The 24,855-nt window shown below is 35.9% G+C and overlaps 2 protein-coding genes and 1 long non-coding RNA gene across 4 annotated transcripts in view; 1 reads left to right on the forward strand and 2 right to left on the reverse strand.

Moving 5' to 3' along the window:
- LOC102808103 (vacuolar protein sorting-associated protein 29) overlaps window positions 1-13,132 on the forward strand; it is a 42,201-nt gene extending 29,069 nt beyond the window's left edge. The window contains exons 3-4 of the mRNA XM_085491429.1: window positions 10,859-11,094; window positions 12,099-13,132. Coding sequence (XP_085347555.1) covers window positions 10,859-11,094; window positions 12,099-12,213 — 351 coding nt within the window. The 3' untranslated portion in view covers window positions 12,214-13,132. The remainder of the gene's footprint in view (window positions 1-10,858; window positions 11,095-12,098) is intronic.
- LOC146733848 (uncharacterized) lies at window positions 9,525-10,451 on the reverse strand. Its single transcript, XR_014926744.1, has 2 exons — window positions 10,189-10,451; window positions 9,525-9,698 (listed from the first exon to the last, which is right to left on the reverse strand). It is a non-coding gene; the product is annotated as an uncharacterized LOC146733848 (long non-coding RNA).
- A 1,438-nt stretch (window positions 13,133-14,570) lies between the features above and the next one.
- The window catches only part of LOC102801571 (uncharacterized), an 88,657-nt gene continuing 78,372 nt past the window's right edge, over window positions 14,571-24,855 (reverse strand). For both annotated transcript variants that reach the window (XM_085491428.1, XM_085491427.1), the window contains exons 6-8: window positions 23,564-23,795; window positions 19,623-20,092; window positions 14,571-18,071 (exon numbers count right to left, since the gene is read on the reverse strand). In XM_085491428.1, coding sequence (XP_085347554.1) covers window positions 18,007-18,071; window positions 19,623-20,092; window positions 23,564-23,795 — 767 coding nt within the window. In that variant the 3' untranslated portion in view covers window positions 14,571-18,006. The remainder of the gene's footprint in view (window positions 18,072-19,622; window positions 20,093-23,563; window positions 23,796-24,855) is intronic.

Below are 24,855 nucleotides of genomic sequence, written 5' to 3' on the forward strand. Positions count from 1 at the left end.
ATCAATTATCCCAGTAGGTAGATGTAAGTGGTCATGAAGAAAGTATTAGTAAAGGACACTGATGTTCTATCAATTATCCCAGTAGGTAGATGTAAGTGGTCATGAAGAAAGTATTAGTAAAGGACACTGATGTTCTATCAATTGTCCCAGTAGGTAGATGTAAGTGGTCATGAAGAAGGTATTAGTAAAGGACACTGATGTTCTATCAATTGTCCCAGTAGGTAGATGTAAGTGGTCATGAAGAAGGTATTAGTAAAGGACACTGATGTTCTATCAATTGTCCCAGTAGGTAGATGTAAGTGGTCATGAAGAAAGTATTAGTAAAGGACACTGATGTTCTATCAATTGTCCCAGTAGGTAGATGTAAGTGGTCATGAAGAAAGTACATGTATTAGTAAAGGACACTGATGTTCTATAAATTGTCCCAGTAGGTAGATGTAAGTGGTCATGAAGAAGGTATTAGTAAAGGACACTGATGTTCTATCAATTGTCCCAGTAGGTAGATGTAAGTGGTCATGAAGAAAGTATTAGTAAAGGACACTGATGTTCTATCAATTATCCCAGTAGGTAGATGTAAGTGGTCATGAAGAAAGTATTAGTAAAGGACACTGATGTTCTATCAATTGTCCCAGTAGGTAGATGTAAGTGGTCATGAAGAAAGTATTAGTAAAGGACACTGATGTTCTATCAATTGTCCCAGTAGGTAGATGTAAGTGGTCATGAAGAAAGTATTAGTAAAGGACACTGATGTTCTATCAATTGTCCCAGTAGGTAGATGTAAGTGGTCATGAAGAAAGTATTAGTAAAGGACACTGATGTTCTATCAATTGTCCCAGTAGGTAGATGTAAGTGGTCATGAAGAAAGTACATGTATTAGTAAAGGACACTGATGTTCTATCAATTGTCCCAGTAGGTAGATGTAAGTGGTCATGAAGAAGGTATTAGTAAAGGACACTGATGTTCTATCAATTGTCCCAGTAGGTAGATGTAAGTGGTCATGAAGAAAGTATTAGTAAAGGACACTGATGTTCTATCAATTATCCCAGTAGGTAGATGTAAGTGGTCATGAAGAAAGTATTAGTAAAGGACACTGATGTTCTATCAATTGTCCCAGTAGGTAGATGTAAGTGGTCATGAAGAAAGTACATGTATTAGTAAAGGACACTGATGTTCTATCAATTGTCCCAGTAGGTAGATGTAAGTGGTCATGAAGAAGGTATTAGTAAAGGACACTGATGTTCTATCAATTGTCCCAGTAGGTAGATGTAAGTGGTCATGAAGAAAGTATTAGTAAAGGACACTGATGTTCTATCAATTATCCCAGTAGGTAGATGTAAGTGGTCATGAAGAAAGTATTAGTAAAGGACACTGATGTTCTATCAATTGTCCCAGTAGGTAGATGTAAGTGGTCATGAAGAAGGTATTAGTAAAGGACACTGATGTTCTATCAATTGTCCCAGTAGGTAGATGGAAGTGGTCATGAAGAAGGTATTAGTAAAGGACACTGATGTTCTATCAATTGTCCCAGTAGGTAGATGTAAGTGGTCATGAAGAAAGTATTAGTAAAGGACACTGATGTTCTATCAATTGTCCCAGTAGGTAGATGTAAGTAGTCATGAAGAAGGTATTAGTAAAGGACACTGATGTTCTATCAATTGTCCCAGTAGGTAGATGTAAGTGGTCATGAAGAAAGTATTAGTAAAGGACACTGATGTTCTATCAATTGTCCCAGTAGGTAGATGTAAGTGGTCATGAAGAAAGTATTAGTAAAGGACACTGATGTTCTATCAATTGTCCCAGTAGGTAGATGTAAGTGGTCATGAAGAAAGTATTAGTAAAGGACACTGATGTTCTATCAATTGTCCCAGTAGGTAGATGTAAGTGGTCATGAAGAAAGTATTAGTAAAGGACACTGATGTTCTATCAATTGTCCCAGTAGGTAGATGTAAGTGGTCATGAAGAAAGTATTAGTAAAGGACACTGATGTTCTATCAATTGTCCCAGTAGGTAGATGTAAGTGGTCATGAAGAAGGTATTAGTAAAGGACACTGATGTTCTATCAATTGTCCCAGTAGGTAGATGTAAGTGGTCATGAAGAAGGTATTAGTAAAGGACACTGGTGTTCTATCAATTGTCCCAGTAGGTAGATGTAAGTGGTCATGAAGAAAGTATTAGTAAAGGACACTGATGTTCTATCAATTGTCCCAGTAGGTAGATGTAAGTGGTCATGAAGAAGGTATTAGTAAAGGACACTGATGTTCTATCAATTGTCCCAGTAGGTAGATGTAAGTGGTCATGAAGAAAGTATTAGTAAAGGACACTGATGTTCTATCAATTGTCCCAGTAGGTAGATGTAAGTGGTCATGAAGAAAGTATTAGTAAAGGACACTGATGTTCTATCAATTGTCCCAGTAGGTAGATGTAAGTGGTCATGAAGAAGGTATTAGTAAAGGACACTGATGTTCTATCAATTGTCCCAGTAGGTAGATGTAAGTGGTCATGAAGAAGGTATTAGTAAAGGACACTGATGTTCTATCAATTGTCCCAGTAGGTAGATGTAAGTGGTCATGAAGAAAGTATTAGTAAAGGACACTGATGTTCGATCAATTGTCCCAGTAGGTAGATGTAAGTGGTCATGAAGAAAGTATTAGTAAAGGACACTGATGTTCTATCAATTGTCCCAGTAGGTAGATGTAAGTGGTCATGAAGAAGGTATTAGTAAAGGACACTGATGTTCTATCAATTGTCCCAGTAGGTAGATGTAAGTAGTCATGAAGAAGGTATTAGTAAAGGACACTGATGTTCTATCAATAGTCCCAGTAGGTAGATGTAAGTGGTCATGAAGAAAGTATTAGTAAAGGACACTGATGTTCTATCAATTGTCCCAGTAGGTAGATGTAAGTGGTCATGAAGAAAGTACATGTATTAGTAAAGGACACTGATGTTCTATCAATTGTCCCAGTAGGTAGATGTAAGTGGTCATGAAGAAAGTATTAGTAAAGGACACTGATGTTCTATCAATTATCCCAGTAGGTAGATGTAAGTGGTCATGAAGAAAGTATTAGTAAAGGACACTGATGTTCTATCAATTGTCCCAGTAGGTAGATGTAAGTGGTCATGAAGAAGGTATTAGTAAAGGACACTGATGTTCTATCAATTGTCCCAGTAGGTAGATGTAAGTGGTCATGAAGAAAGTATTAGTAAAGGACACTGATGTTCTATCAATTGTCCCAGTAGGTAGATGTAAGTGGTCATGAAGAAAGTATTAGTAAAGGACACTGATGTTCGATCAATTGTCCCAGTAGGTAGATGTAAGTGGTCATGAAGAAAGTATTAGTAAAGGACACTGATGTTCTATCAATTGTCCCAGTAGGTAGATGTAAGTGGTCATGAAGAAAGTATTAGTAAAGTACACTGATGTTCTATCAATTGTCCCAGTAGGTAGATGTAAGTGGTCATGAAAAAAGTATTAGTAAAGGACACTGATGTTCTATCAATTGTCCCAGTAGGTAGATGGAAGTGGGCATGAAGAAAGTACATGTATTAGTAAAGGACACTGATGTTCTATAAATTGTCCCAGTAGGTAGATGTAAGTGGTCATGAAGAAGGTATTAGTAAAGGACACTGATGTTCTATCAATTGTCCCAGTAGGTAGATGTAAGTGGTCATGAAGAAAGTATTAGTAAAGGACACTGATGTTCTATCAATTATCCCAGTAGGTAGATGTAAGTGGTCATGAAGAAAGTATTAGTAAAGGACACTGATGTTCTATCAATTATCCCAGTAGGTAGATGTAAGTGGTCATGAAGAAAGTATTAGTAAAGGACACTGATGTTCTATCAATTGTCCCAGTAGGTAGATGTAAGTGGTCATGAAGAAGGTATTAGTAAAGGACACTGATGTTCTATCAATTGTCCCAGTAGGTAGATGTAAGTGGTCATGAAGAAGGTATTAGTAAAGGACACTGATGTTCTATCAATTGTCCCAGTAGGTAGATGTAAGTGGTCATGAAGAAAGTATTAGTAAAGGACACTGATGTTCTATCAATTGTCCCAGTAGGTAGATGTAAGTGGTCATGAAGAAAGTACATGTATTAGTAAAGGACACTGATGTTCTATAAATTGTCCCAGTAGGTAGATGTAAGTGGTCATGAAGAAGGTATTAGTAAAGGACACTGATGTTCTATCAATTGTCCCAGTAGGTAGATGTAAGTGGTCATGAAGAAAGTATTAGTAAAGGACACTGATGTTCTATCAATTATCCCAGTAGGTAGATGTAAGTGGTCATGAAGAAAGTATTAGTAAAGGACACTGATGTTCTATCAATTGTCCCAGTAGGTAGATGTAAGTGGTCATGAAGAAAGTATTAGTAAAGGACACTGATGTTCTATCAATTGTCCCAGTAGGTAGATGTAAGTGGTCATGAAGAAAGTATTAGTAAAGGACACTGATGTTCTATCAATTGTCCCAGTAGGTAGATGTAAGTGGTCATGAAGAAAGTATTAGTAAAGGACACTGATGTTCTATCAATTGTCCCAGTAGGTAGATGTAAGTGGTCATGAAGAAAGTACATGTATTAGTAAAGGACACTGATGTTCTATCAATTGTCCCAGTAGGTAGATGTAAGTGGTCATGAAGAAGGTATTAGTAAAGGACACTGATGTTCTATCAATTGTCCCAGTAGGTAGATGTAAGTGGTCATGAAGAAAGTATTAGTAAAGGACACTGATGTTCTATCAATTATCCCAGTAGGTAGATGTAAGTGGTCATGAAGAAAGTATTAGTAAAGGACACTGATGTTCTATCAATTGTCCCAGTAGGTAGATGTAAGTGGTCATGAAGAAAGTACATGTATTAGTAAAGGACACTGATGTTCTATCAATTGTCCCAGTAGGTAGATGTAAGTGGTCATGAAGAAGGTATTAGTAAAGGACACTGATGTTCTATCAATTGTCCCAGTAGGTAGATGTAAGTGGTCATGAAGAAAGTATTAGTAAAGGACACTGATGTTCTATCAATTATCCCAGTAGGTAGATGTAAGTGGTCATGAAGAAAGTATTAGTAAAGGACACTGATGTTCTATCAATTGTCCCAGTAGGTAGATGTAAGTGGTCATGAAGAAGGTATTAGTAAAGGACACTGATGTTCTATCAATTGTCCCAGTAGGTAGATGGAAGTGGTCATGAAGAAGGTATTAGTAAAGGACACTGATGTTCTATCAATTGTCCCAGTAGGTAGATGTAAGTGGTCATGAAGAAAGTATTAGTAAAGGACACTGATGTTCTATCAATTGTCCCAGTAGGTAGATGTAAGTAGTCATGAAGAAGGTATTAGTAAAGGACACTGATGTTCTATCAATTGTCCCAGTAGGTAGATGTAAGTGGTCATGAAGAAAGTATTAGTAAAGGACACTGATGTTCTATCAATTGTCCCAGTAGGTAGATGTAAGTGGTCATGAAGAAAGTATTAGTAAAGGACACTGATGTTCTATCAATTGTCCCAGTAGGTAGATGTAAGTGGTCATGAAGAAAGTATTAGTAAAGGACACTGATGTTCTATCAATTGTCCCAGTAGGTAGATGTAAGTGGTCATGAAGAAAGTATTAGTAAAGGACACTGATGTTCTATCAATTGTCCCAGTAGGTAGATGTAAGTGGTCATGAAGAAAGTATTAGTAAAGGACACTGATGTTCTATCAATTGTCCCAGTAGGTAGATGTAAGTGGTCATGAAGAAGGTATTAGTAAAGGACACTGATGTTCTATCAATTGTCCCAGTAGGTAGATGTAAGTGGTCATGAAGAAGGTATTAGTAAAGGACACTGGTGTTCTATCAATTGTCCCAGTAGGTAGATGTAAGTGGTCATGAAGAAAGTATTAGTAAAGGACACTGATGTTCTATCAATTGTCCCAGTAGGTAGATGTAAGTGGTCATGAAGAAGGTATTAGTAAAGGACACTGATGTTCTATCAATTGTCCCAGTAGGTAGATGTAAGTGGTCATGAAGAAAGTATTAGTAAAGGACACTGATGTTCTATCAATTGTCCCAGTAGGTAGATGTAAGTGGTCATGAAGAAAGTATTAGTAAAGGACACTGATGTTCTATCAATTGTCCCAGTAGGTAGATGTAAGTGGTCATGAAGAAGGTATTAGTAAAGGACACTGATGTTCTATCAATTGTCCCAGTAGGTAGATGTAAGTGGTCATGAAGAAGGTATTAGTAAAGGACACTGATGTTCTATCAATTGTCCCAGTAGGTAGATGTAAGTGGTCATGAAGAAAGTATTAGTAAAGGACACTGATGTTCGATCAATTGTCCCAGTAGGTAGATGTAAGTGGTCATGAAGAAAGTATTAGTAAAGGACACTGATGTTCTATCAATTGTCCCAGTAGGTAGATGTAAGTGGTCATGAAGAAGGTATTAGTAAAGGACACTGATGTTCTATCAATTGTCCCAGTAGGTAGATGTAAGTAGTCATGAAGAAGGTATTAGTAAAGGACACTGATGTTCTATCAATAGTCCCAGTAGGTAGATGTAAGTGGTCATGAAGAAAGTATTAGTAAAGGACACTGATGTTCTATCAATTGTCCCAGTAGGTAGATGTAAGTGGTCATGAAGAAAGTACATGTATTAGTAAAGGACACTGATGTTCTATCAATTGTCCCAGTAGGTAGATGTAAGTGGTCATGAAGAAGGTATTAGTAAAGGACACTGATGTTCTATCAATTGTCCCAGTAGGTAGATGTAAGTGGTCATGAAGAAAGTATTAGTAAAGGACACTGATGTTCTATCAATTATCCCAGTAGGTAGATGTAAGTGGTCATGAAGAAAGTATTAGTAAAGGACACTGATGTTCTATCAATTGTCCCAGTAGGTAGATGTAAGTGGTCATGAAGAAGGTATTAGTAAAGGACACTGATGTTCTATCAATTGTCCCAGTAGGTAGATGTAAGTGGTCATGAAGAAGGTATTAGTAAAGGACACTGATGTTCTATCAATTGTCCCAGTAGGTAGATGTAAGTGGTCATGAAGAAAGTATTAGTAAAGGACACTGATGTTCTATCAATTGTCCCAGTAGTGTCTGTCTGTGAATTACTAAAACTTTACCAACTGCATAATGATGCTTTCGTTTTGCCGATGACCAGTTTCAAATTTACCAAGGTCAAAGGAAGTTGGGAAGATGTCCCATTGTTCAAACACGTTCACAAACAGGTTAATTAAAAAAGATGATTTATTACTGGCCCAAATTGCCCCACTCCTGTGAAGTAAAATTGCCCAGCCGACAAAGTTGACACAGCGGAGCTGTTCATATTACAGATTGTCTGTCTCTGTCGTCGTCAACATTACAATTTCAACTTCTTCTTCGAAACCGCAAGTCAGAATGTTTTCAAATTTGATATGCAAGTACCTTGGATGGCTCTTTCTCAGATTTATTCATTTCATGTAAAAATCTCAAATTCTCTATTTTTGGTGAATATTTTTGTCATTTTTGGTAAAAAGTGATATTTTCGACTTGTTGTAAAAAAAAAAGTCTGATTACTTTGATATTACATATATAGGTACTACATGTGGACCTCTCTCAGATTTGTTCATTTCGTGATGATATCTTTAATTCTCTAATTTTGATGAATATTTTTGTCATTTTTGGTAAAAAGTGATATTTTTGACTTCTTGTAAAAAAACAGCAAGTCCGATTGCTTTAATATTACATATATTGGTACTACATGTGGACCTCTCTCAGATTTGTTCATTTCGTGATGATATCTTTAATTCTCCAATTTCTATGATTATTTTTGTCATTTTTGGTAAAAAGTGATATTTTCTACTTTTTGTTAAAAACCACAAGTCTGATTGCTTTGATACTATACATATTGTTCATTTTCTATTATGATATCTTCAGTTCTTGAAATGTACATTGCTAACAGCGGAGCTATCTCAGCCGACAGGCTGCTTGTTTTTATCACTGTCACTTTATTTTGTCAAGCGATTATCATATGAGTGATTGTCCGCCGTCGTTCGTGTCAACTTTTTAGCTCCGCTGTCGACAAAGTCGACCTGTTCATATTACTGATTGTCTGTCGTTGGCGTCAACTTTACAATTTCAACTTCTTCTTTGAAATCACAAGTCAGAATGTTTTCAAATTTGATATGCAAGTGCTTTGGATAGTTCTCTCTCAGATTTGTTCATTTCATGTCAAAATCTCAAATTTTGTATTTTTGCTGAATATTTTTGTGATTTTTGGTCAAAATTGTTGTTTTTGACTTTTCCTTTGAAACCGTAATTCTGAATGCTTTCTAATTTGGTATATAGGCACCTTGGGTAGGTCGCTCTCAGATTTGTTCATTTTGTGTCAAAATCTTAAATTTTAGATTTTTGCTGAATATTTTTGTGATTTTTGGTCAAACCAATGACTGCAATTCTTGCATATTAACATCATAGAGACTTAAGCGTGGTCCTATATCACATTTGTTTAAATCAAGTGGAATATTTAAATTAGCATTTTCAATGAATATTTTGTCATTTTTGGTCAAATGACATTTTTGAGTTCCTTTTCAAGAGAGATGGCCCAAGTGCTTCCATAGGTACTAGGGGTGGTCTTATGTTAAATCCAATGAAAAAACAGCAGAGCTATTTCAGCCGATAGACTGCCTGTTACTCTTTCGACTTCTTCTTGAAAACTACATACTTGGTGTATATGTACATTTTCAGCTCCACTGTCGACTTTGTCGAGCGGAGCTTATCATATGAGTGATTGTCCGTCGTCGTCGTCGGGCGTCCGTGTCAATGTTTTACTTTTCCGACTTCTTCTTGAAAACTACAAGCCTGAATTCTTTGATACTTGGTGTATATGTACCTTGGGTAGACCTCTCTCAGATTTGTTCATTTCATGATCATATCATTTTTTGGTGAATATTTTTGTCATTTTTTAGTAAAAAGTGATATTTTCGACTTCTTGTTAAAAACCGCAAGTCCAATTGCTTTGATAATACATATATAGGTACTACATGTAGACCTCTCTCAGATTTGTTCATTTTGTAATGATATCTTTAAAATGATATTTTTGAATTCTTGTTGGAAACAGCAAGTCCCATTGCATTGATACTATGCATATTGTTCATTTTCTAATGATATCTTCTGTTCTTTAATTGAAATGTGCATTGCTAACAGCGGAGCTATCTCAGCAGAGAGGCTGCTTGTTTGTACCTTGGGCAGACCCAATCTGATTAAAATCTGATGTAGTGTGCGGGCTTTAATTATTTTAGCTATAAACTTATTTTAATTTTATTTTTCATTACTTTTGTTATTAATGCCCTTTTTATTTATTATTTTACTTTGATTTTTTTAAAATTCCGCCCTACCTACATCTGATCCGACGCCTATGTAAGTCCCGTTCAAATCTCGCGTAAGTAACAGCCAATCACAGACCCCCTTTTATACAGGCTGTCGGTTGCTTACTTTTCAGTGTATACGGGCAATCTATCTATACATTATATTTTGCCCACTTGAATAAACCATTAATAGAAAATTGCTAGTATATTTTTATTTGCAAAAGAAATTCCACAGCATTTTACAATTTTTGTCATTACATTGAATATGTTTTTCACTTCCAACAAATGTGTACACTTCCAGATACATCTTCGCCAGCCAAGGTTCGTTCATTCAGTCATCGCTTCAATTTTACATCACTGAGCATAATTATCTAGAATGGAAGCAAAAAAATAAGTAAATCGTAATGATTAGAACACTGTAAACAGCTATAGTAAACAATGCAAACTGATTTTAAATTGTATAGCGGTCACCGGCCCACGGCATCGACGCAGAAAATTGGAGCAAAATAATATTTCCTGATCAAATGCGATGTGTTCCAAATAAAAAAAATATTTTATTCCAGTCCAAATCAGCTCAATTACTTTAATAAAGAGTTATTGTATAATGTACAAAACATTGATACAATTTGATGAATATTTACAGCTACGGCTTCAATACCGGAGACGATTTTGGCCCGATCGTCAACAAAACATCACCTGTCTCCAGGGCAGGCGACTGAAAAAAGACACCGGTGTTCGGTCGAACCGGTGGAAACAAAATCGTCACTCCCAGAATAACTATGCAAAATAAGGATCGAACCATTCGAGCCACAATATTAACATAAAAATGACTTTCGTTGCATTTTACAATGATAAACTTACCGAAAAAGCCGTGTCATTCCCCGGGTGTCATTCTCGGTCGCTAACGTCTGTATAATCCGCCATTTTATTTGAGTCTGTTTGCTACCTGACGTCATCATGTGCACTATAGAAGGAGGTCTGTGATTCGTTGACTAAAATCGTCGATAGTGGGTCTCGTTGAAATCTCGTTACATAGGCATCGGCTCAGATGTAGGTAGGGCGGAATTAAAAAAAAATCACAAAATCAAAATCAAAGTAAAATAATAAAATAAAAGGGCATTAATAACAAATATAATAAAAAATAAAATAAAAATAAGTTTATAGCCAAAATAATTAAAGCCCGTACACTACATCAGATTTTAATCAGATTGGGGCAGACCTCTCCTTGATTTGTTCATTTTGTGATGATATTTCTAATTTTGATGAATATTTTTGTCATTTTTGGTAAAAAGTGATATTTTGATGAACATTTTTGTCATTTTTGGTAAAAAGTGATATTTTCGACTTCGTGTTAAAAATCGCAAGTGTGATTGCTTTGATGTTATACATGTAGGTACCTCAGGTAGACTGCTCCCAAATTCCTTCATTTCATCTTCTATTTTCAGTGATATTTACATCCAAATGTTTTTTTCTCATTTTCCTTCTATTCATTTTCAGCTTATATTTCATTGTTTTAATTTTACATCTACAGAATGTCAATTACCCTGAACAAAAAGTTGTGACTGTTGGTCAGTTTCGTATTGGCTTATGTCATGGACATCAAGTGGTTCCATGGGGCGATATAGAGAGTTTAGCGATGGTACAGCGACAGCTAGATGTGGATATTCTTATATCTGGACACACACACAAGTTTGAAGCTTTTGAACATGAAAATAAATTCTATATTAATCCTGGTTCTGCAACAGGAGCTTATAGTCCACTTGACACGTAAGGATTTTTTTAAACTGATTTAAATTAATAATTTCTTATTCATAAACACTTCTGCTATATTCCAGTTTAAGCCAAATTTGGCTTTAAGTTATAATTCTGCTTTACCCAGCATCCTACTTTTATCATGTTTTAGTATGTACATGCTGCACATAGCGCTGACCCAACAAACTATGACACAGCAGACTGATCATGAAAATTGAATTGTTCCATGAGCATCTCAAATATTTTGTCAGATCTAAACACATGCTGTTCAAATGACTTCACTGACAGAGGATTCCATGCTTATTATGCGACCAAATCCTTTTTTATGCATACTAATTCTGCATAAATTAATACTAATGAATAGCACTATGCAGAATCTGCATTTAGCAAATGGACAGAATTTTACCTCTTGGCTTTAGAAGCGACATCATGACAAACCCAAAATCAGTTCTATGTGAAAATTCAGGTATAAACTGCATATTGTTAATCAATAAACTCATCAACAGTAGTCAATTTTTACTATGGTTTACCAATGCTCACAATTTTAAAACAAGTCTCACTCAGAGTCTCATTCGCACACGTATATGGACATCGCCCTCTATAGGTCAAATTCAATAGAGATGTACTATATTTATCTGAAAGATTGACCACTGCAAAACATCACTGATGAGCGATATGTTGATATAGCAAAAACAAATACTGGAACACATAACTCAATAGTGAAAATAATTTTTTAAGAGCTCTAATTACATGTAATAGGAAACAAAACGGAATCAATAAGTTTAGCCAAATACAAAAAAAAAATTGTAATTGAATCGGGTGCATGAATATTTTTGATCTGTGTTGACACGAAAGCAGATAATTGTACAAAACATTGCCTGGGTGATGATAATCTACTAAAATATGGCCCATTATTCAAAACATCATCTAGCGTGATGTGTCAGATAAATATGGTAGGTCTTTGGAGTGAGATGTTTAATTTGATGTATAACTAATAATCCTATTTTGTCCAATTTCAGAAATGTGACACCATCATTTGTTCTCATGGACATTCAAGCTTCCACAGTAGTGACGTATGTTTATCAGTTAATTGGGGAAGAAGTCAAAGTAGAACGAATAGAATACAAATTATAATCAACCTTTTTTTTATATAATTTGTAATGGGCGATACCAGAGGTACATTACTTGGGGTTTGCAACGCGCATAGTACTGTATGGTGACATCATGTCAAAATAGCGAGACTGGTGCTACGACCTTCTGACATGACATAGGCGGTTTGTAATAAAACAATAAAACATGTATTACCACATTCATAGTAAAAAAATGTAATACATCGAAAATGTACAGAAAATATAGTTATCGTAATCCGTCATATCGTGGGCAGCTATCTTGATCCACCTGGACATCCCAGTATCCTAGTTACCTCGGGCATGCGCATTCGAATTTTTCTGAGTTGGAACACTTATGTGAGAGCGAGATTGAAACGGGATCTTGGTATCATGTCACTGTAGTTGCAAACCCCAAGTAATGTACCTCTGGCGATACCAATTTGCTCTATAGAAGTGAATCCCCAATGGGTTATAAAGCAAACATATTTGTTGCTTAGGGTGGAGTACACCAACTATACATAACACCAATTTCATATACACATACACTTCTGAGATAATACTGTACTTTTAGGAGTGATTGTAATAGCATAGTGATATTAAACTACATAATGTTTCACCTTATATCTGTATTTAGATTCAGAGGTTTATCACACTTGTGTCTAGTACCAGTGGTGTGGTTTATATTTCTTTAAGCGTCAACAGATTGTTTCAAAATCATGGTTGCATTCACCTTATTTACAGACTGTGTTGTACAATGTAATTTGAACTATTTGAGACCCAGTGTGTGTAATTCCTGATCTAATGTAGATGATAAAACATTCAACAAAAGAATGAGACTTCACTATTGACCAGTTTATGACTAAGTTTGAAGCAGAACATACTGCCTGCTACTTGATACAATTATGTGGACAATCAGTTTAAATAAATGTGTTTCTTCTCCTCCACATTAATGTGAATTTTCTGATTTTTTTAGTAATCAAATCATGCTTGACAACCTGACTGCTGTAGTTGTTCTATTAGAAGCATGTCTCCAATAGAAGTGCATATGAACCAAACATTAAACATAATACTTATTTTGACTATAAAAACATTTGTGTAATTTACATAAAGCCAATGCACTATAGAGCAAATGTGAATTTTTGTTGTAAATGTTTATGATTAAGTTGAATAGAATTACATCCCATAATGTATCAGTGTACAAATTATGTGGTAGACACCAGGGCTATCAACTCTTAAAAATTAGTTGTCCTGATGAAAAGTTGGTCGGTCAAGTTGCCAGTACTGTTGAAATCAGAATAAGCAAATTACAATAATAATATACTTATATGCAACACTGTCAGTAATGATACATTTCTCTGCTACTTGTACACATGATTGAAATTGTATTTTATTTCTGATACTTTCATCGTGACACGCACTGGATTAACTTTCAATATAGTTGAGTTAACTTTTAAAATAGTAGTGTTATGTTTGGATTAAAATGCAACTCTAAATAGGGTTCCGATTTAATTGGAGTTTAATTAAACTCAATCACAATGCAAATCACATAGAATTGCTATTTAATTCAAACCATATCTGCCCCTTTACTAACCCTAAGCTATGCAAACTTGACTTGCATTTGATTAAATATCAATATGAGGTTTTTACAAGGATGTCTCAAAGTATACACGAAGACTGTACAGCGGTAGTATCGATCAGCGAACTACCTTCTGTGGAGTCCGGTTAAACCCTGGTGGCAGCGATGTTTGTTTTTATTATTAGAGAATGCTTACGCACGTAATCATTCCATATTTGGAATTCAAATTTTCTTCTGTAACTTATGGCATTACGGTGACAGATGCATATGAATATAAATTATGAAAATTAGTGAGGGTTGTCACTTGGTCAGTGTAAAGTTAAATGGAAGTCATCACAACATTGATACCACACTCGCACATTCACAAGGAAACACAGACTGAGGCACTAACCGTAAAACTTCCAATGTGTGCTTCGCACATGGGATTTGGTATGTTTGAGTTGGTCAGATGAACAAAGAAATATTTGTATGGCATTGCAGTGTAATGTTATATAGCAAGATGAGTGGCAGTTAGGTGTACATGTAGAGCAAATATCACTATGCAGTCTGTCATGTGACAGGTTTAGACACATTGTGGGAAATTGACTTCAATATTTACTGTTGTACAACAATATTGCATTCACTTACAAAATGTATACACATGTATAGTAAATACACAGATGCATTTCTTTGGAGTGCAAATCTAATAAATGAACGTGCCATCATAAATTATGTAACTATACTGCTGACACTGAAAAATAAAGTGTCCTTGGCATCCATAAGGTGACAGTTCACTTTGTGTAAAATAAAGTCTCATTGAAAATTAATTAGAATGGTATTATTTTTATTAACTTTTTGTTTTTATTATCTTGTCATAATACAGAAACAATTCTTTAGATGGAGTGATTGAATTTTCAGTTCTATGTAAAATTTTAATTCAGTTGAGATTGAAACACGGCTTCAAACATACAAATCTAAACTATTGATACAAGTTTCCTGCTAAAACATTTATTGAATTAATGTAAATGACCTTTAGCTTAGTGCTGTACATTGTCCTAGCATTTATGTCATATATTGAAGGCCTTGTACAATTATAAGATGCTGACTACTTGTGTTTACGATCATAAACACAATAACTATCAAAACACTAGTGAGTCTGTGATAAAAACAACAGCAAACAATATTGGAAAAAAAAACTATTATTTGCAAACATACATTTTTAAGTTTAAAAAATATTATACTATTTATTTAAACAGTTCTGTAAATAGAGTGCAGTTATATATTACATTACTTAACCATGTAACCCCCCCCCATTATAGTCATACATAATATGCTGTTTGTTCATCAATAAGTGGGCCAAGAATCGATCCTTGTGGAATACCACACTTTATTGGTTTATATGTAGACGTAATATTGTTAATTTTCACTGATTGATAACGAACAGAAAGGTAGTTTTTGAACCAGAGTAGCAGGAGCCCTCTGATCCCATAGTATTGTAACAGAATATCGTGATCTATAGTATCAAAGGCTTTTTTCAGGTCGATAAAAATTCCAAAAGTAATATAACCTTTGTCCAGTTTTTCGGCTATGTCTGAGATCAGGTCGGCTCGGGCAAGTGTTGCGTTTAGATTGTGTTTAGATAAGTATACTTTTTTTTTCTATGAAATTAATCGGCTGTTTATTAACAATTGATTCAACAATTTTACTAAATATAGGCAGGATAGATATCGGTCAGTAATTGTTGGTATCTGTGGTAGGTCCTTTTTAGCTCCGCTGTCGACTTTGTCGAGCGGAGCTTATCATGTGAGTGATTGAACGTCGGCGTTCGTCGTCGTCGTCCGTGTCAATGTTTTACTTTTTCGACTTCTTCTTGAAAACTACAAGCCTGAATGCTTTGATACTTGGTGTATATGTACCTTGGGTAGACCTCTTTTAGGTTTGTTCATTTCATGTTCATATCTTCAATTCTCTAATTTTGGTGAATATTTTTGTCATTTTTGGTAGAAAGTAATATTTTCGACTTCTTGTTATAAACCGCAAGTGCAATTGCTTTGATACTACATATATAGGTACTACATGTGGACCTCTCTCAGATTTGTTCATTTCGTGATGATATCTTCAATTCTCTAATTTTGGTGAATATTTTTGTAATTTTTGGTAAAAAGTGATATTTTCGACTTCTTGTTAAAAACTGTAAGTCCGATTGCTTTGATATTATATATATAGGTACTACATGTGGACCTCTCTCAGATTTGTTCATTTTGTGATGATATCTTCAATTCTCTAATTTTGGTGAATATTTTTGTCATTTTTGGTAAAAAGTGATATTTTCGACTTCTTGTTAAAAACTGTAAGTCCGATTGCTTTGATATTATATATATAGGTACTACATGTGGACCTCTCTCAGATTTGTTCATTTTGTGATGATATCTTCAATTCTCTAATTTTGGTGAATATTTTTGTAATTTTTGGTAAAAAGTGATATTTTCGACTTCTTGTTAAAAACTGCAAGTCCGATTGCTTTGATACTACATATATAGGTACTACATGTGGACCTCTCTCAGATTTGTTCATTTCGTGATGATATCTTCAATTCTCTAATTTTGGTGAATATTTTTGTAATTTTTGGTAAAAAGTGATATTTTCGACTTCTTGTTAAAAACTGCAAGTCCGATTGCTTTGATATTATACATATTGTTCATTTTCTAATGATGTCTTCAGTTCTTTAATTGAAATGTGCATTGCTAACAGCAGAGCTATCTCAGCCGAGAGGCTGCTTGTTTATATATTGGGGTAATTTTAGTAGTTTTGAGAGAGTCTGGGAAAATGCCTTGGCTCAGTGAACAATTGATAATATGTGCGAGAGGATGAGAGATTAGGTGCGCAGCGTCTCTTGCTAGTTTTGGGTGAATGCTGTCATGTCCAATAGATTTTTTTCGGGTCAAGGGAAATAATTTCTTTAAAAACGTCGATGTCGTTTACAGGATGAAAGAAGAAAGAGTTTAGAAAATTGCCAGTGAGGTAATCATTGAAATCACCAGAGCTAGTAATTCGAGCGGCAAGATTTGGACCGATATTAACAAAGTGGTCATTGAACTCATCTGCAATATCTGAACTAGTGGTCAGTATTTTGCCAGAATCGCCTGAAATTAATTTCTGTGGAACAGTTGAATGATTAGACTTATTAAGGACTTTGTTGACCACTTGCCATGTTTTGTTGCTATTTCCGCGGTGTGCTGAAAATTTGTTTGAATAATACCATTTCTTGGCCAATTTTAGTAATTTAGTTAACAAGTTTCTGTAGGTTTTATATTTATTTAACAAATTAATATCAGTTGGTTTTGTTTTTCAATTTGCCGAATAATTTATGTTTGATTTTGAACGATTTAAGGAGACCTTGGGATAGCCAGGGTTTTTGAAGAGATTTAGATTTAACGTGAATGGTTTTAATTGGAAGATGTTTAGATGAAATACTGTAGTAAATATCATAAAATAATGTGTACGCGACATTAGGATAGGTACAATTATAAACTGACTGCCAAGATGCATCACTTAAGTCGGTCAAAAAACGGTCTTTATTATAGTAGGAAAAGTCGTATTTCTGAACATGATTATCCGTCTGAAACACATGATTAAAGCGTTCAATGACACCAAATATGGGGTAGTGGTCAGTAATATTGGTTTGAATAGTACCACAATCGAAGAAATAATTTGTAATGTTAGTAAGGAGGTGATCGATGGTCGTGCTTGTGTTGTCAGTGACGCGTGTTGGGATGTTAATTACCTGGGTAAAATTGTAAGTACTTGTTAATGTTAGATATTGGGAGGCAGATGGTGAATCTGAAGAGGTGTCAATGTTCACATCGCCAAGGATAATGCATTCATTACCACTAGCAGATCATTGTATACAATCAGTTTCTATTCTACAAATTTTTTGTTGTAAAATTTAATTTGACAATGCTTATTCGGAGCTCCCTTGTATTTACCGTAGTATGTAATGGTATGTATTATTTCAATAATTCTTTGTGAATTTTGGATCAAATAGATATACTGCTCCATTGGTTAAGGACATGCTTATAATTTTTGAAAGTTAAATATTGAAACATTTATTCAGGTTTATTTGATGAAAGGTGTCATAATTAAGTTGACTTTTGCACTCAAAGGGTTAAGCAAAATTAAATCCTTCTCACTTGAATGCTGTTCATAAGGTAAACGAAGTTGTAAATGTTTTTTTGTTTTGTGGTGCATCATTCTTCTCAGCATCTATTGACTGCTGTCTTGTACACTGAGTTTGGCCATGTCAGATTCAAGCTTATCGTCAGATGAATCTGTAAAGAAAAAATAGAATTTAAACTAGTTATTTGCCAATGACATATTCTGTTTGTACATGACTGAATTAACATAAAACTAGTTTTATTGAAATCAATCTATCAATCAATCCATGCATATTAATTACCAAATTAGCTGATTTTTAGCTGTTCCATGACTGTTCCACTCATATCAAAAGAACCACTCATTGGATTTTGATGAAACTTGGCACATAAATGCTCTGAACTAATGCGCAGATTTGATTAGTTTTGGATAAAATCTGTGCAATATTAATTACCTAATTTGCATAATGATTAATCAGTTTTTGGCTTTTCCACTGATATCTGAATTACGGTACTAATCATCACATTTCAATAAAACTTGGTACATAGATGTCATAGGACACTGCACGGACCTGATAGTTTTTAGTGTAATATCAGTACATATTAATTACCTAATTTGCATAATTAATTTTCAGCTTTTGATGTTTCAAGTAGTAATCATCACATTTCAATGAAACTTGGCACATAGATGTCATAGGACACTGCACAGACCTGATAGTTTTTAGGGTAATATCAGTACATATTAAATACCTAATTTGCATAAATAATTAATTTTCAGCTTTTGATATTTCAAGTAGTAATCATTACATTTCAATGAAACTTGGTACATAGTTACTTAAGGACTGTGCAGAGACCTGATTAGTTTAGGGGGAAATATTTGTGCATATTAATCACCTTATTAGCATAATTAGTTAGTTTCAACTTTTCGCCTGATAATCAAGTACTGATCATCATATTTCAATGAGACTTAGTACATAGATCCTCTAGGACTATGCAGAGACCTGATTAGTTTTAGGGTAAATAATTACATAATTCGCATAATTAGTTAATTTTTTCCATGAATGTTCCACTGATATATAAAGAACCACTAATTGGATTTTAATGAAACTTTTATAGAGTATCCATCATCACTTTTCAATGAACCTAGGACTATGCAGAGACCCAATTAGTTTTTGGTAAATATTTATGCTTATAAGTACCTAATTAAAATAATTAATTAACAGTGATATCTCAATTACTGATCATCACATTTAAATAAAATTTGGTACATAAATGCTCTAGAACAATAGACAGGCCCGATTAATTTTGGGTTGAAATTTGTTCATATTAATTCTCTAATAATGATTCATAGTTTTTTGTTCTAATCACATTTCAATGAAACTTGGTACATAGATATTACAATATGCAGACCTTATTAGTTTTACACTCAAATCTGTTCATATAGTTACCTGATTTACATAATTAGTTTTCAGCTTTTCCATCAATATCTCAAGTACAAGTAATTTTTAATTAATTTTTATTGTGTTCTCAATACTCTCAGGAGTTCTTTCTAAGCTTTCTTTGATTCTCTTTATTTTGGGCTTTATCCAACTGGAATTAATAACTCAGTAATTATTTTATTTTAATGACATCAAATTTGGGGTTCTAATAATTTGTCGACAAACACATTTCAGTTGCACATGTTCATATTTGAGATACAGTTAATTATTATTTCTATTTCATACTAACCAAGGTTTGCAAGGGTTGTCCATGTTTTTTTCTCATCTCCTTTTGGTTCTGCAGTTGCTTGTGTTGTGCTGTTTGAAATATTTGTCCACAACTTCTCACTACTGTCATCTGGGGTAGCAATTCTGCTACTACCACCACTACTTCTACTACTTCTGCCGCTACTGCTGCTGCTGCTGCTACTATCACTGTCACTGTCACTGCTGCTGTCACTGCTGCTGCTTGAGCTGCTAACAAAGCTTCGACGCTGCTGCTCTTGATGGCTTGGTGCATCTAAGGGCATCCTGGTTCTTCCCTTGGAAGATTTAGGTCTACTTCCCACAGTTGTATTCCATGGTGTTGAATCCTTAGAATTGGAACTAGTAGTTGACCTTGCACTTTGAGGCACATCTCTTGAACTGTTGCTCGTACCCGATGACTTGGTATCTCTCGGAGTCGGCCTGCTCATTCTGCCACTTTGACTACGTCTGGCACTAAAAAGGAATCAATGCAAAGACTATATTATTATACATTATACTTTTATAAATTTAGGCCTAATTTTGGTACTACACATTTATGATTTGTAAAATAATCATTATGTAACATTTTTGATAACATGAAAAATGCCAGGAATAGTACTGATACTGATACGGGTAGTAATGATACTAATGGACTAGTATGTACTGTAATCTTGGTAGTACATGTCTCACACCTCAGACTAGCAGAGATACTGATGGACTAGTATGTATTGTAATCTTGGTAGTACAGGTCTCACACCTCAGACTAGCAGAGATACTGATGGACTAGTATGTACTGTAATCTTGGTAGTACATGTCTCACACCTCAGACTAGCAGAGATACTGATGGACTAGTACATGTATATATTGTAAGCTTGGTAGTACAGGTCTCACACCTCAGACTAGCAGAGATACTGATGGACTAGTATATATTGTAATCTTGGTAGTACAGGTCGCACACCTCAGACTCGCAGAAATACTGATGGACTAGTACGTATTGTAATCTTGGTAGTACAGGTCTCACACCTCAGACTAGCAGAGACACTGATGGACTAGTATGTACTGTAATCTTGGTAGTACAGGTCTCACACCTCAGACTAGCAGAGATACTGATGGACTAGTATGTATTGTAATCTTGGTAGTACAGGTCTCACACCTCAGACTAGCAGAGATACTGGTGGACTAGTATGTACTGTAATCTTGGTAGTACCGGTACAGGTCTCACACCTCAGACTAGCAGAGATACTGATGGACTAGTATGTATTGTAATCTTGGTAGTACAGGTCTCACACCTCAGACTAGCAGAGATACTGATGGACTAGTATGTACTGTAATCTTGGTAGTGCATGTCTCACATCTCAGACTAGCAGAGATACTGATGGACTAGCATGTACTGTAATCTTGGTAGTACAGGTCTCACACCTCGGACTAGCAGAGATACTGATGGACTAGTATGTACTGTAATCTTGGTAGTACAGGTCTCACACCTCACACTAGCAGAGATACTGATGGACTAGTATGTACTGTAATCTTGGTAGTACAGGTCTCACACCTCACACTAGCAGAGATACTGATGGACTAGTATGTACTGTAATCTTGGTAGTGCATGTCTCACACCTCAGACTAGCAGAGATACTGATGGACTAGTATGTACTGTAATCTTGGTAGTACAGGTCTCACACCTCAGACTAGCAGAGATGCTGATGGACTAGTATGTATTGTAATCTTGGTAGTACAGGTCTCACACCTCAGACTAGCAGAGATACTGGTGGACTAGTATGTACTGTAATCTTGGTAGTACAGGTCTCACACCTCAGACTAGCAGAGATACTGATGGACTAGTATGTATTGTAATCTTGGTAGTACAGGTCTCACACCTCAGACTAGCAGAGATACTGATGGACTAGTATGTACTGTAATCTTGGTAGTACAGGTCTCACACCTCGGACTAGCAGAGATACTGATGGACTAGTATGTACTGTAATCTTGGTAGTACAGGTCTCACACCTCACACTAGCAGAGATACTGATGGACTAGTATGTACTGTAATCTTGGTAGTAGAGGTCTCACACCTAGGACTAGCAGAGATACTGATGGACTAGTATGTACTGTAATCTTGGTAGTGCATGTCTCACACCTCAGACTAGCAGAGATACTGATGGACTAGTAAGTACTGTAATCTTGGTAGTACATGTCTCACACCTCAGACTAGCAGAGATACTGATGGACTAGTATGTATTGTAATCTTGGTAGTACAGGTCTCACACCTCAGACTAGCAGATATACTGATGGACGAGTATGTACTGCAATCTTGGTAGTGCATGTCTCACACCTCAGACTAGTAGAGATACTGATGGACTAGTAAGTACTGTAATCTTGGTAGTGCATGTCTCACACCTCAGACTAGCAAAGATACTGATGGACTAGTATGTACTGTAATCTTGGTAGTACAGGTCTCACACCTCAGACTAGCAGAGATACTGATGGACTAGTATGTACTGTAATCTTGGTAGTGCATGTCTCACACCTCAGACTAGCAGAGATACTGATGGACTAGTATGTACTGTAATCTTGGTAGTACAGGTCTCACACCTCAGACTAGCAGAGATACTGATGGACTAGTATGTATTGTAATCTTGGTAGTACAGGTCTCACACCTCAGACTAGCAGAGATACTGATGGACTAGTATGTATTGTAATCTTGGTAGTACAGGTCTCACACCTCAGACTAGCAGAGATACTGATGGACTAGTATGTATTGTAATCTTGGTAGTACAGGTCTCACACCTCAGACTAGCAGAGATACTGATGGACTAGTATGTATTGTAATCTTGGTAGTACAGGTCTCACACCTCAGACTAGCAGAGATACTGATGGACTAGTATGTACTGTAATCTTGGTAGTACAGGTCTCACACCTCAGACTAGCAGAGATACTAATGGACTAGTATGTACTGTAATCTTGGTAGTGCATGTCTCACACCTCAGACTAGCAGAGATACTGACGGACTAGTAAGTACTGTAATCTTGGTAGTACAGGTCTCACACGTCAGACTAGCAGAGATACTGATGGACTAGTATGTATTGTAATCTTGGTAGTACAGGTCTCACACCTCAGACTAGCAGAGATACTGATGGACTAGTATGTACTGTAATCTTGGTAGTACAGGTCTCACACCTCAGACTGGCAAAGATACTGATGGACTAGTATGTACTGTAATCTTGGTAGTACAGGTCTCACACCTCAGACTAGCAGAGATACTGATGGACTAGTATGTACTGTAATCTTGTTAGTGCAGGTCTCACACCTCAGACGAGCAGAGACCACATTGTTATGCATCTACATTTTTCAAGCAGCTATATATGTGTATACCAAATATCAAGTCAAGCAGTTCAGTCATCTAAATGTACAAACAAATGTCAGAATGCAGCACTATTGCAATAGTCATGGAACCTACAGTATGGACTGTTCAGCTAAAAACTTGACTTCTTAATACAAACTAAATATTTTGTTCAAACAAACTTGTATCTGGCCTTGAAACCCAATATATTGTGAATATATTCACACCTCAGACTAGCAGAGATACTGATGGACTAGTATGTACTGTAATCTTGTTAGTGCAGGTCTCACACCTCAGACGAGCAGAGAACACATTGTTATGCATCTACATTTTTCAAGCAGCTATATATGTGTATACCAAATATCAAGTCAAGCAGTTCAGTCATCTAAATGTACAAACAAATGTCAGAATGCAGCACTATTGCAATAGTCATGGAACCTACAGTATGGACTGTTCAGCTAAAAACTTGACTTCTTAATACAAACTAAATATTTTGTTCAAACAAACTTGTATCTGGCCTTGAAACCCAATATATTGTGAATAGCTCCAATGTGGAGAACAGTTGAGAGCCAAAGTGAGTACATGCAATATTACAAAAGTCATCATACCTTTTTGGTTTTGGTTTTTGTCCCTGTTCCTCATCCTCCTCATTTTTATAATTATCGTCATGGTAATAAGATGCACTACTGAATGCACGTCTGTATACCATATCTCGCTGTCTTAATCTCACTGGAGTCTTTGGAGGATCTCGCCAAACAGTAGGATCAGTTTCATATTGTTTTTTGCGAGAAGCACCCAAGTATCGGATATACTTCTTGTACAAAGTGTTGTCATGCCAACCTGAAAAATTGATTACATGCACATACATAAGTTGAATGACGTCACCAAAGACTGCTAAAGTGAATGATGTCATCAGAGACTGCTAAGGTGAATGATGTCACCAAAAACTGTGCTAAGGTGAATGATGTCATCAGAGACTGCTAAGGTGAATGATGTCACCAAAGACTGTGCTAATATGGTGTCATCAGAGACTGCTAAGATGAAAGATGTCATCAAAAACTGTGCTAAGGTGAATGATGTCATCAGAGACTGCTAATATGGTGTCATCAGAGACTGTGCTAAGATGAAAGATGTCATCAAAGACTGCTAAGATGAATGATGTCATGAGAGACTGTGCTAAGATGAATTATGTCATGAGAGACTGAGCTTAGATGAATGTCATCAAAGACAGAGATACATGTACTGATGGACTAGTATGTATTGTAATCTTGGTAGTACAGGTCTCACACCTCAGACTAGCAGAGATACTGATGGACTAGTATGTACTGTAATCTTGGTAGTACAGGTCTCACACCTCAGACTAGCAGAGATACTGATGGACTAGTATGTATTGTAATCTTGGTAGTACAGGTTGCACACCTCAGACTAGCAGAGATACTGATGGACTAGTATGTATTGTAATCTTGGTAGTACAGGTCTCACACCTCAGACTAGCAGAGATACTGATGGACGAGTATGTACTGTAATCTTGGTAGTACAGGTCTCACACCTCAGACTAGCAGAGATACTGATGGACTAGTATGTACTGTAATCTTGGTAGTACTGGTCTCACACCTCAGACCAGCAAAGATACTGATGGACTAGTATGTACTTGGTAGTACAGGTCTCACACCTCAGACTAGCAGAGATACTGATGGACTAGTATGCACTGTAATCTTGGTAGTACAGGTCTCACACCTCAGACTGGCAGAGATACTGATGGACTAGTATGTATTGTAATCTTGGTAGTACAGGTCGCACACCTCAGACTAGCAGAGATACTGATGGACTAGTATGTATTGTAATCTTGGTAGTACAGGTCTTACACCTCAGACTAGCAGAGATACTGATGGACTAGTAT

The sequence above is a fragment of the Saccoglossus kowalevskii genome, chromosome 16 (genome assembly GCF_978046115.1).
Source record: "Saccoglossus kowalevskii chromosome 16, keSacKowa6.1, whole genome shotgun sequence".
In the NCBI taxonomy this organism is placed as follows: domain Eukaryota; kingdom Metazoa; phylum Hemichordata; class Enteropneusta; family Harrimaniidae; genus Saccoglossus; species Saccoglossus kowalevskii.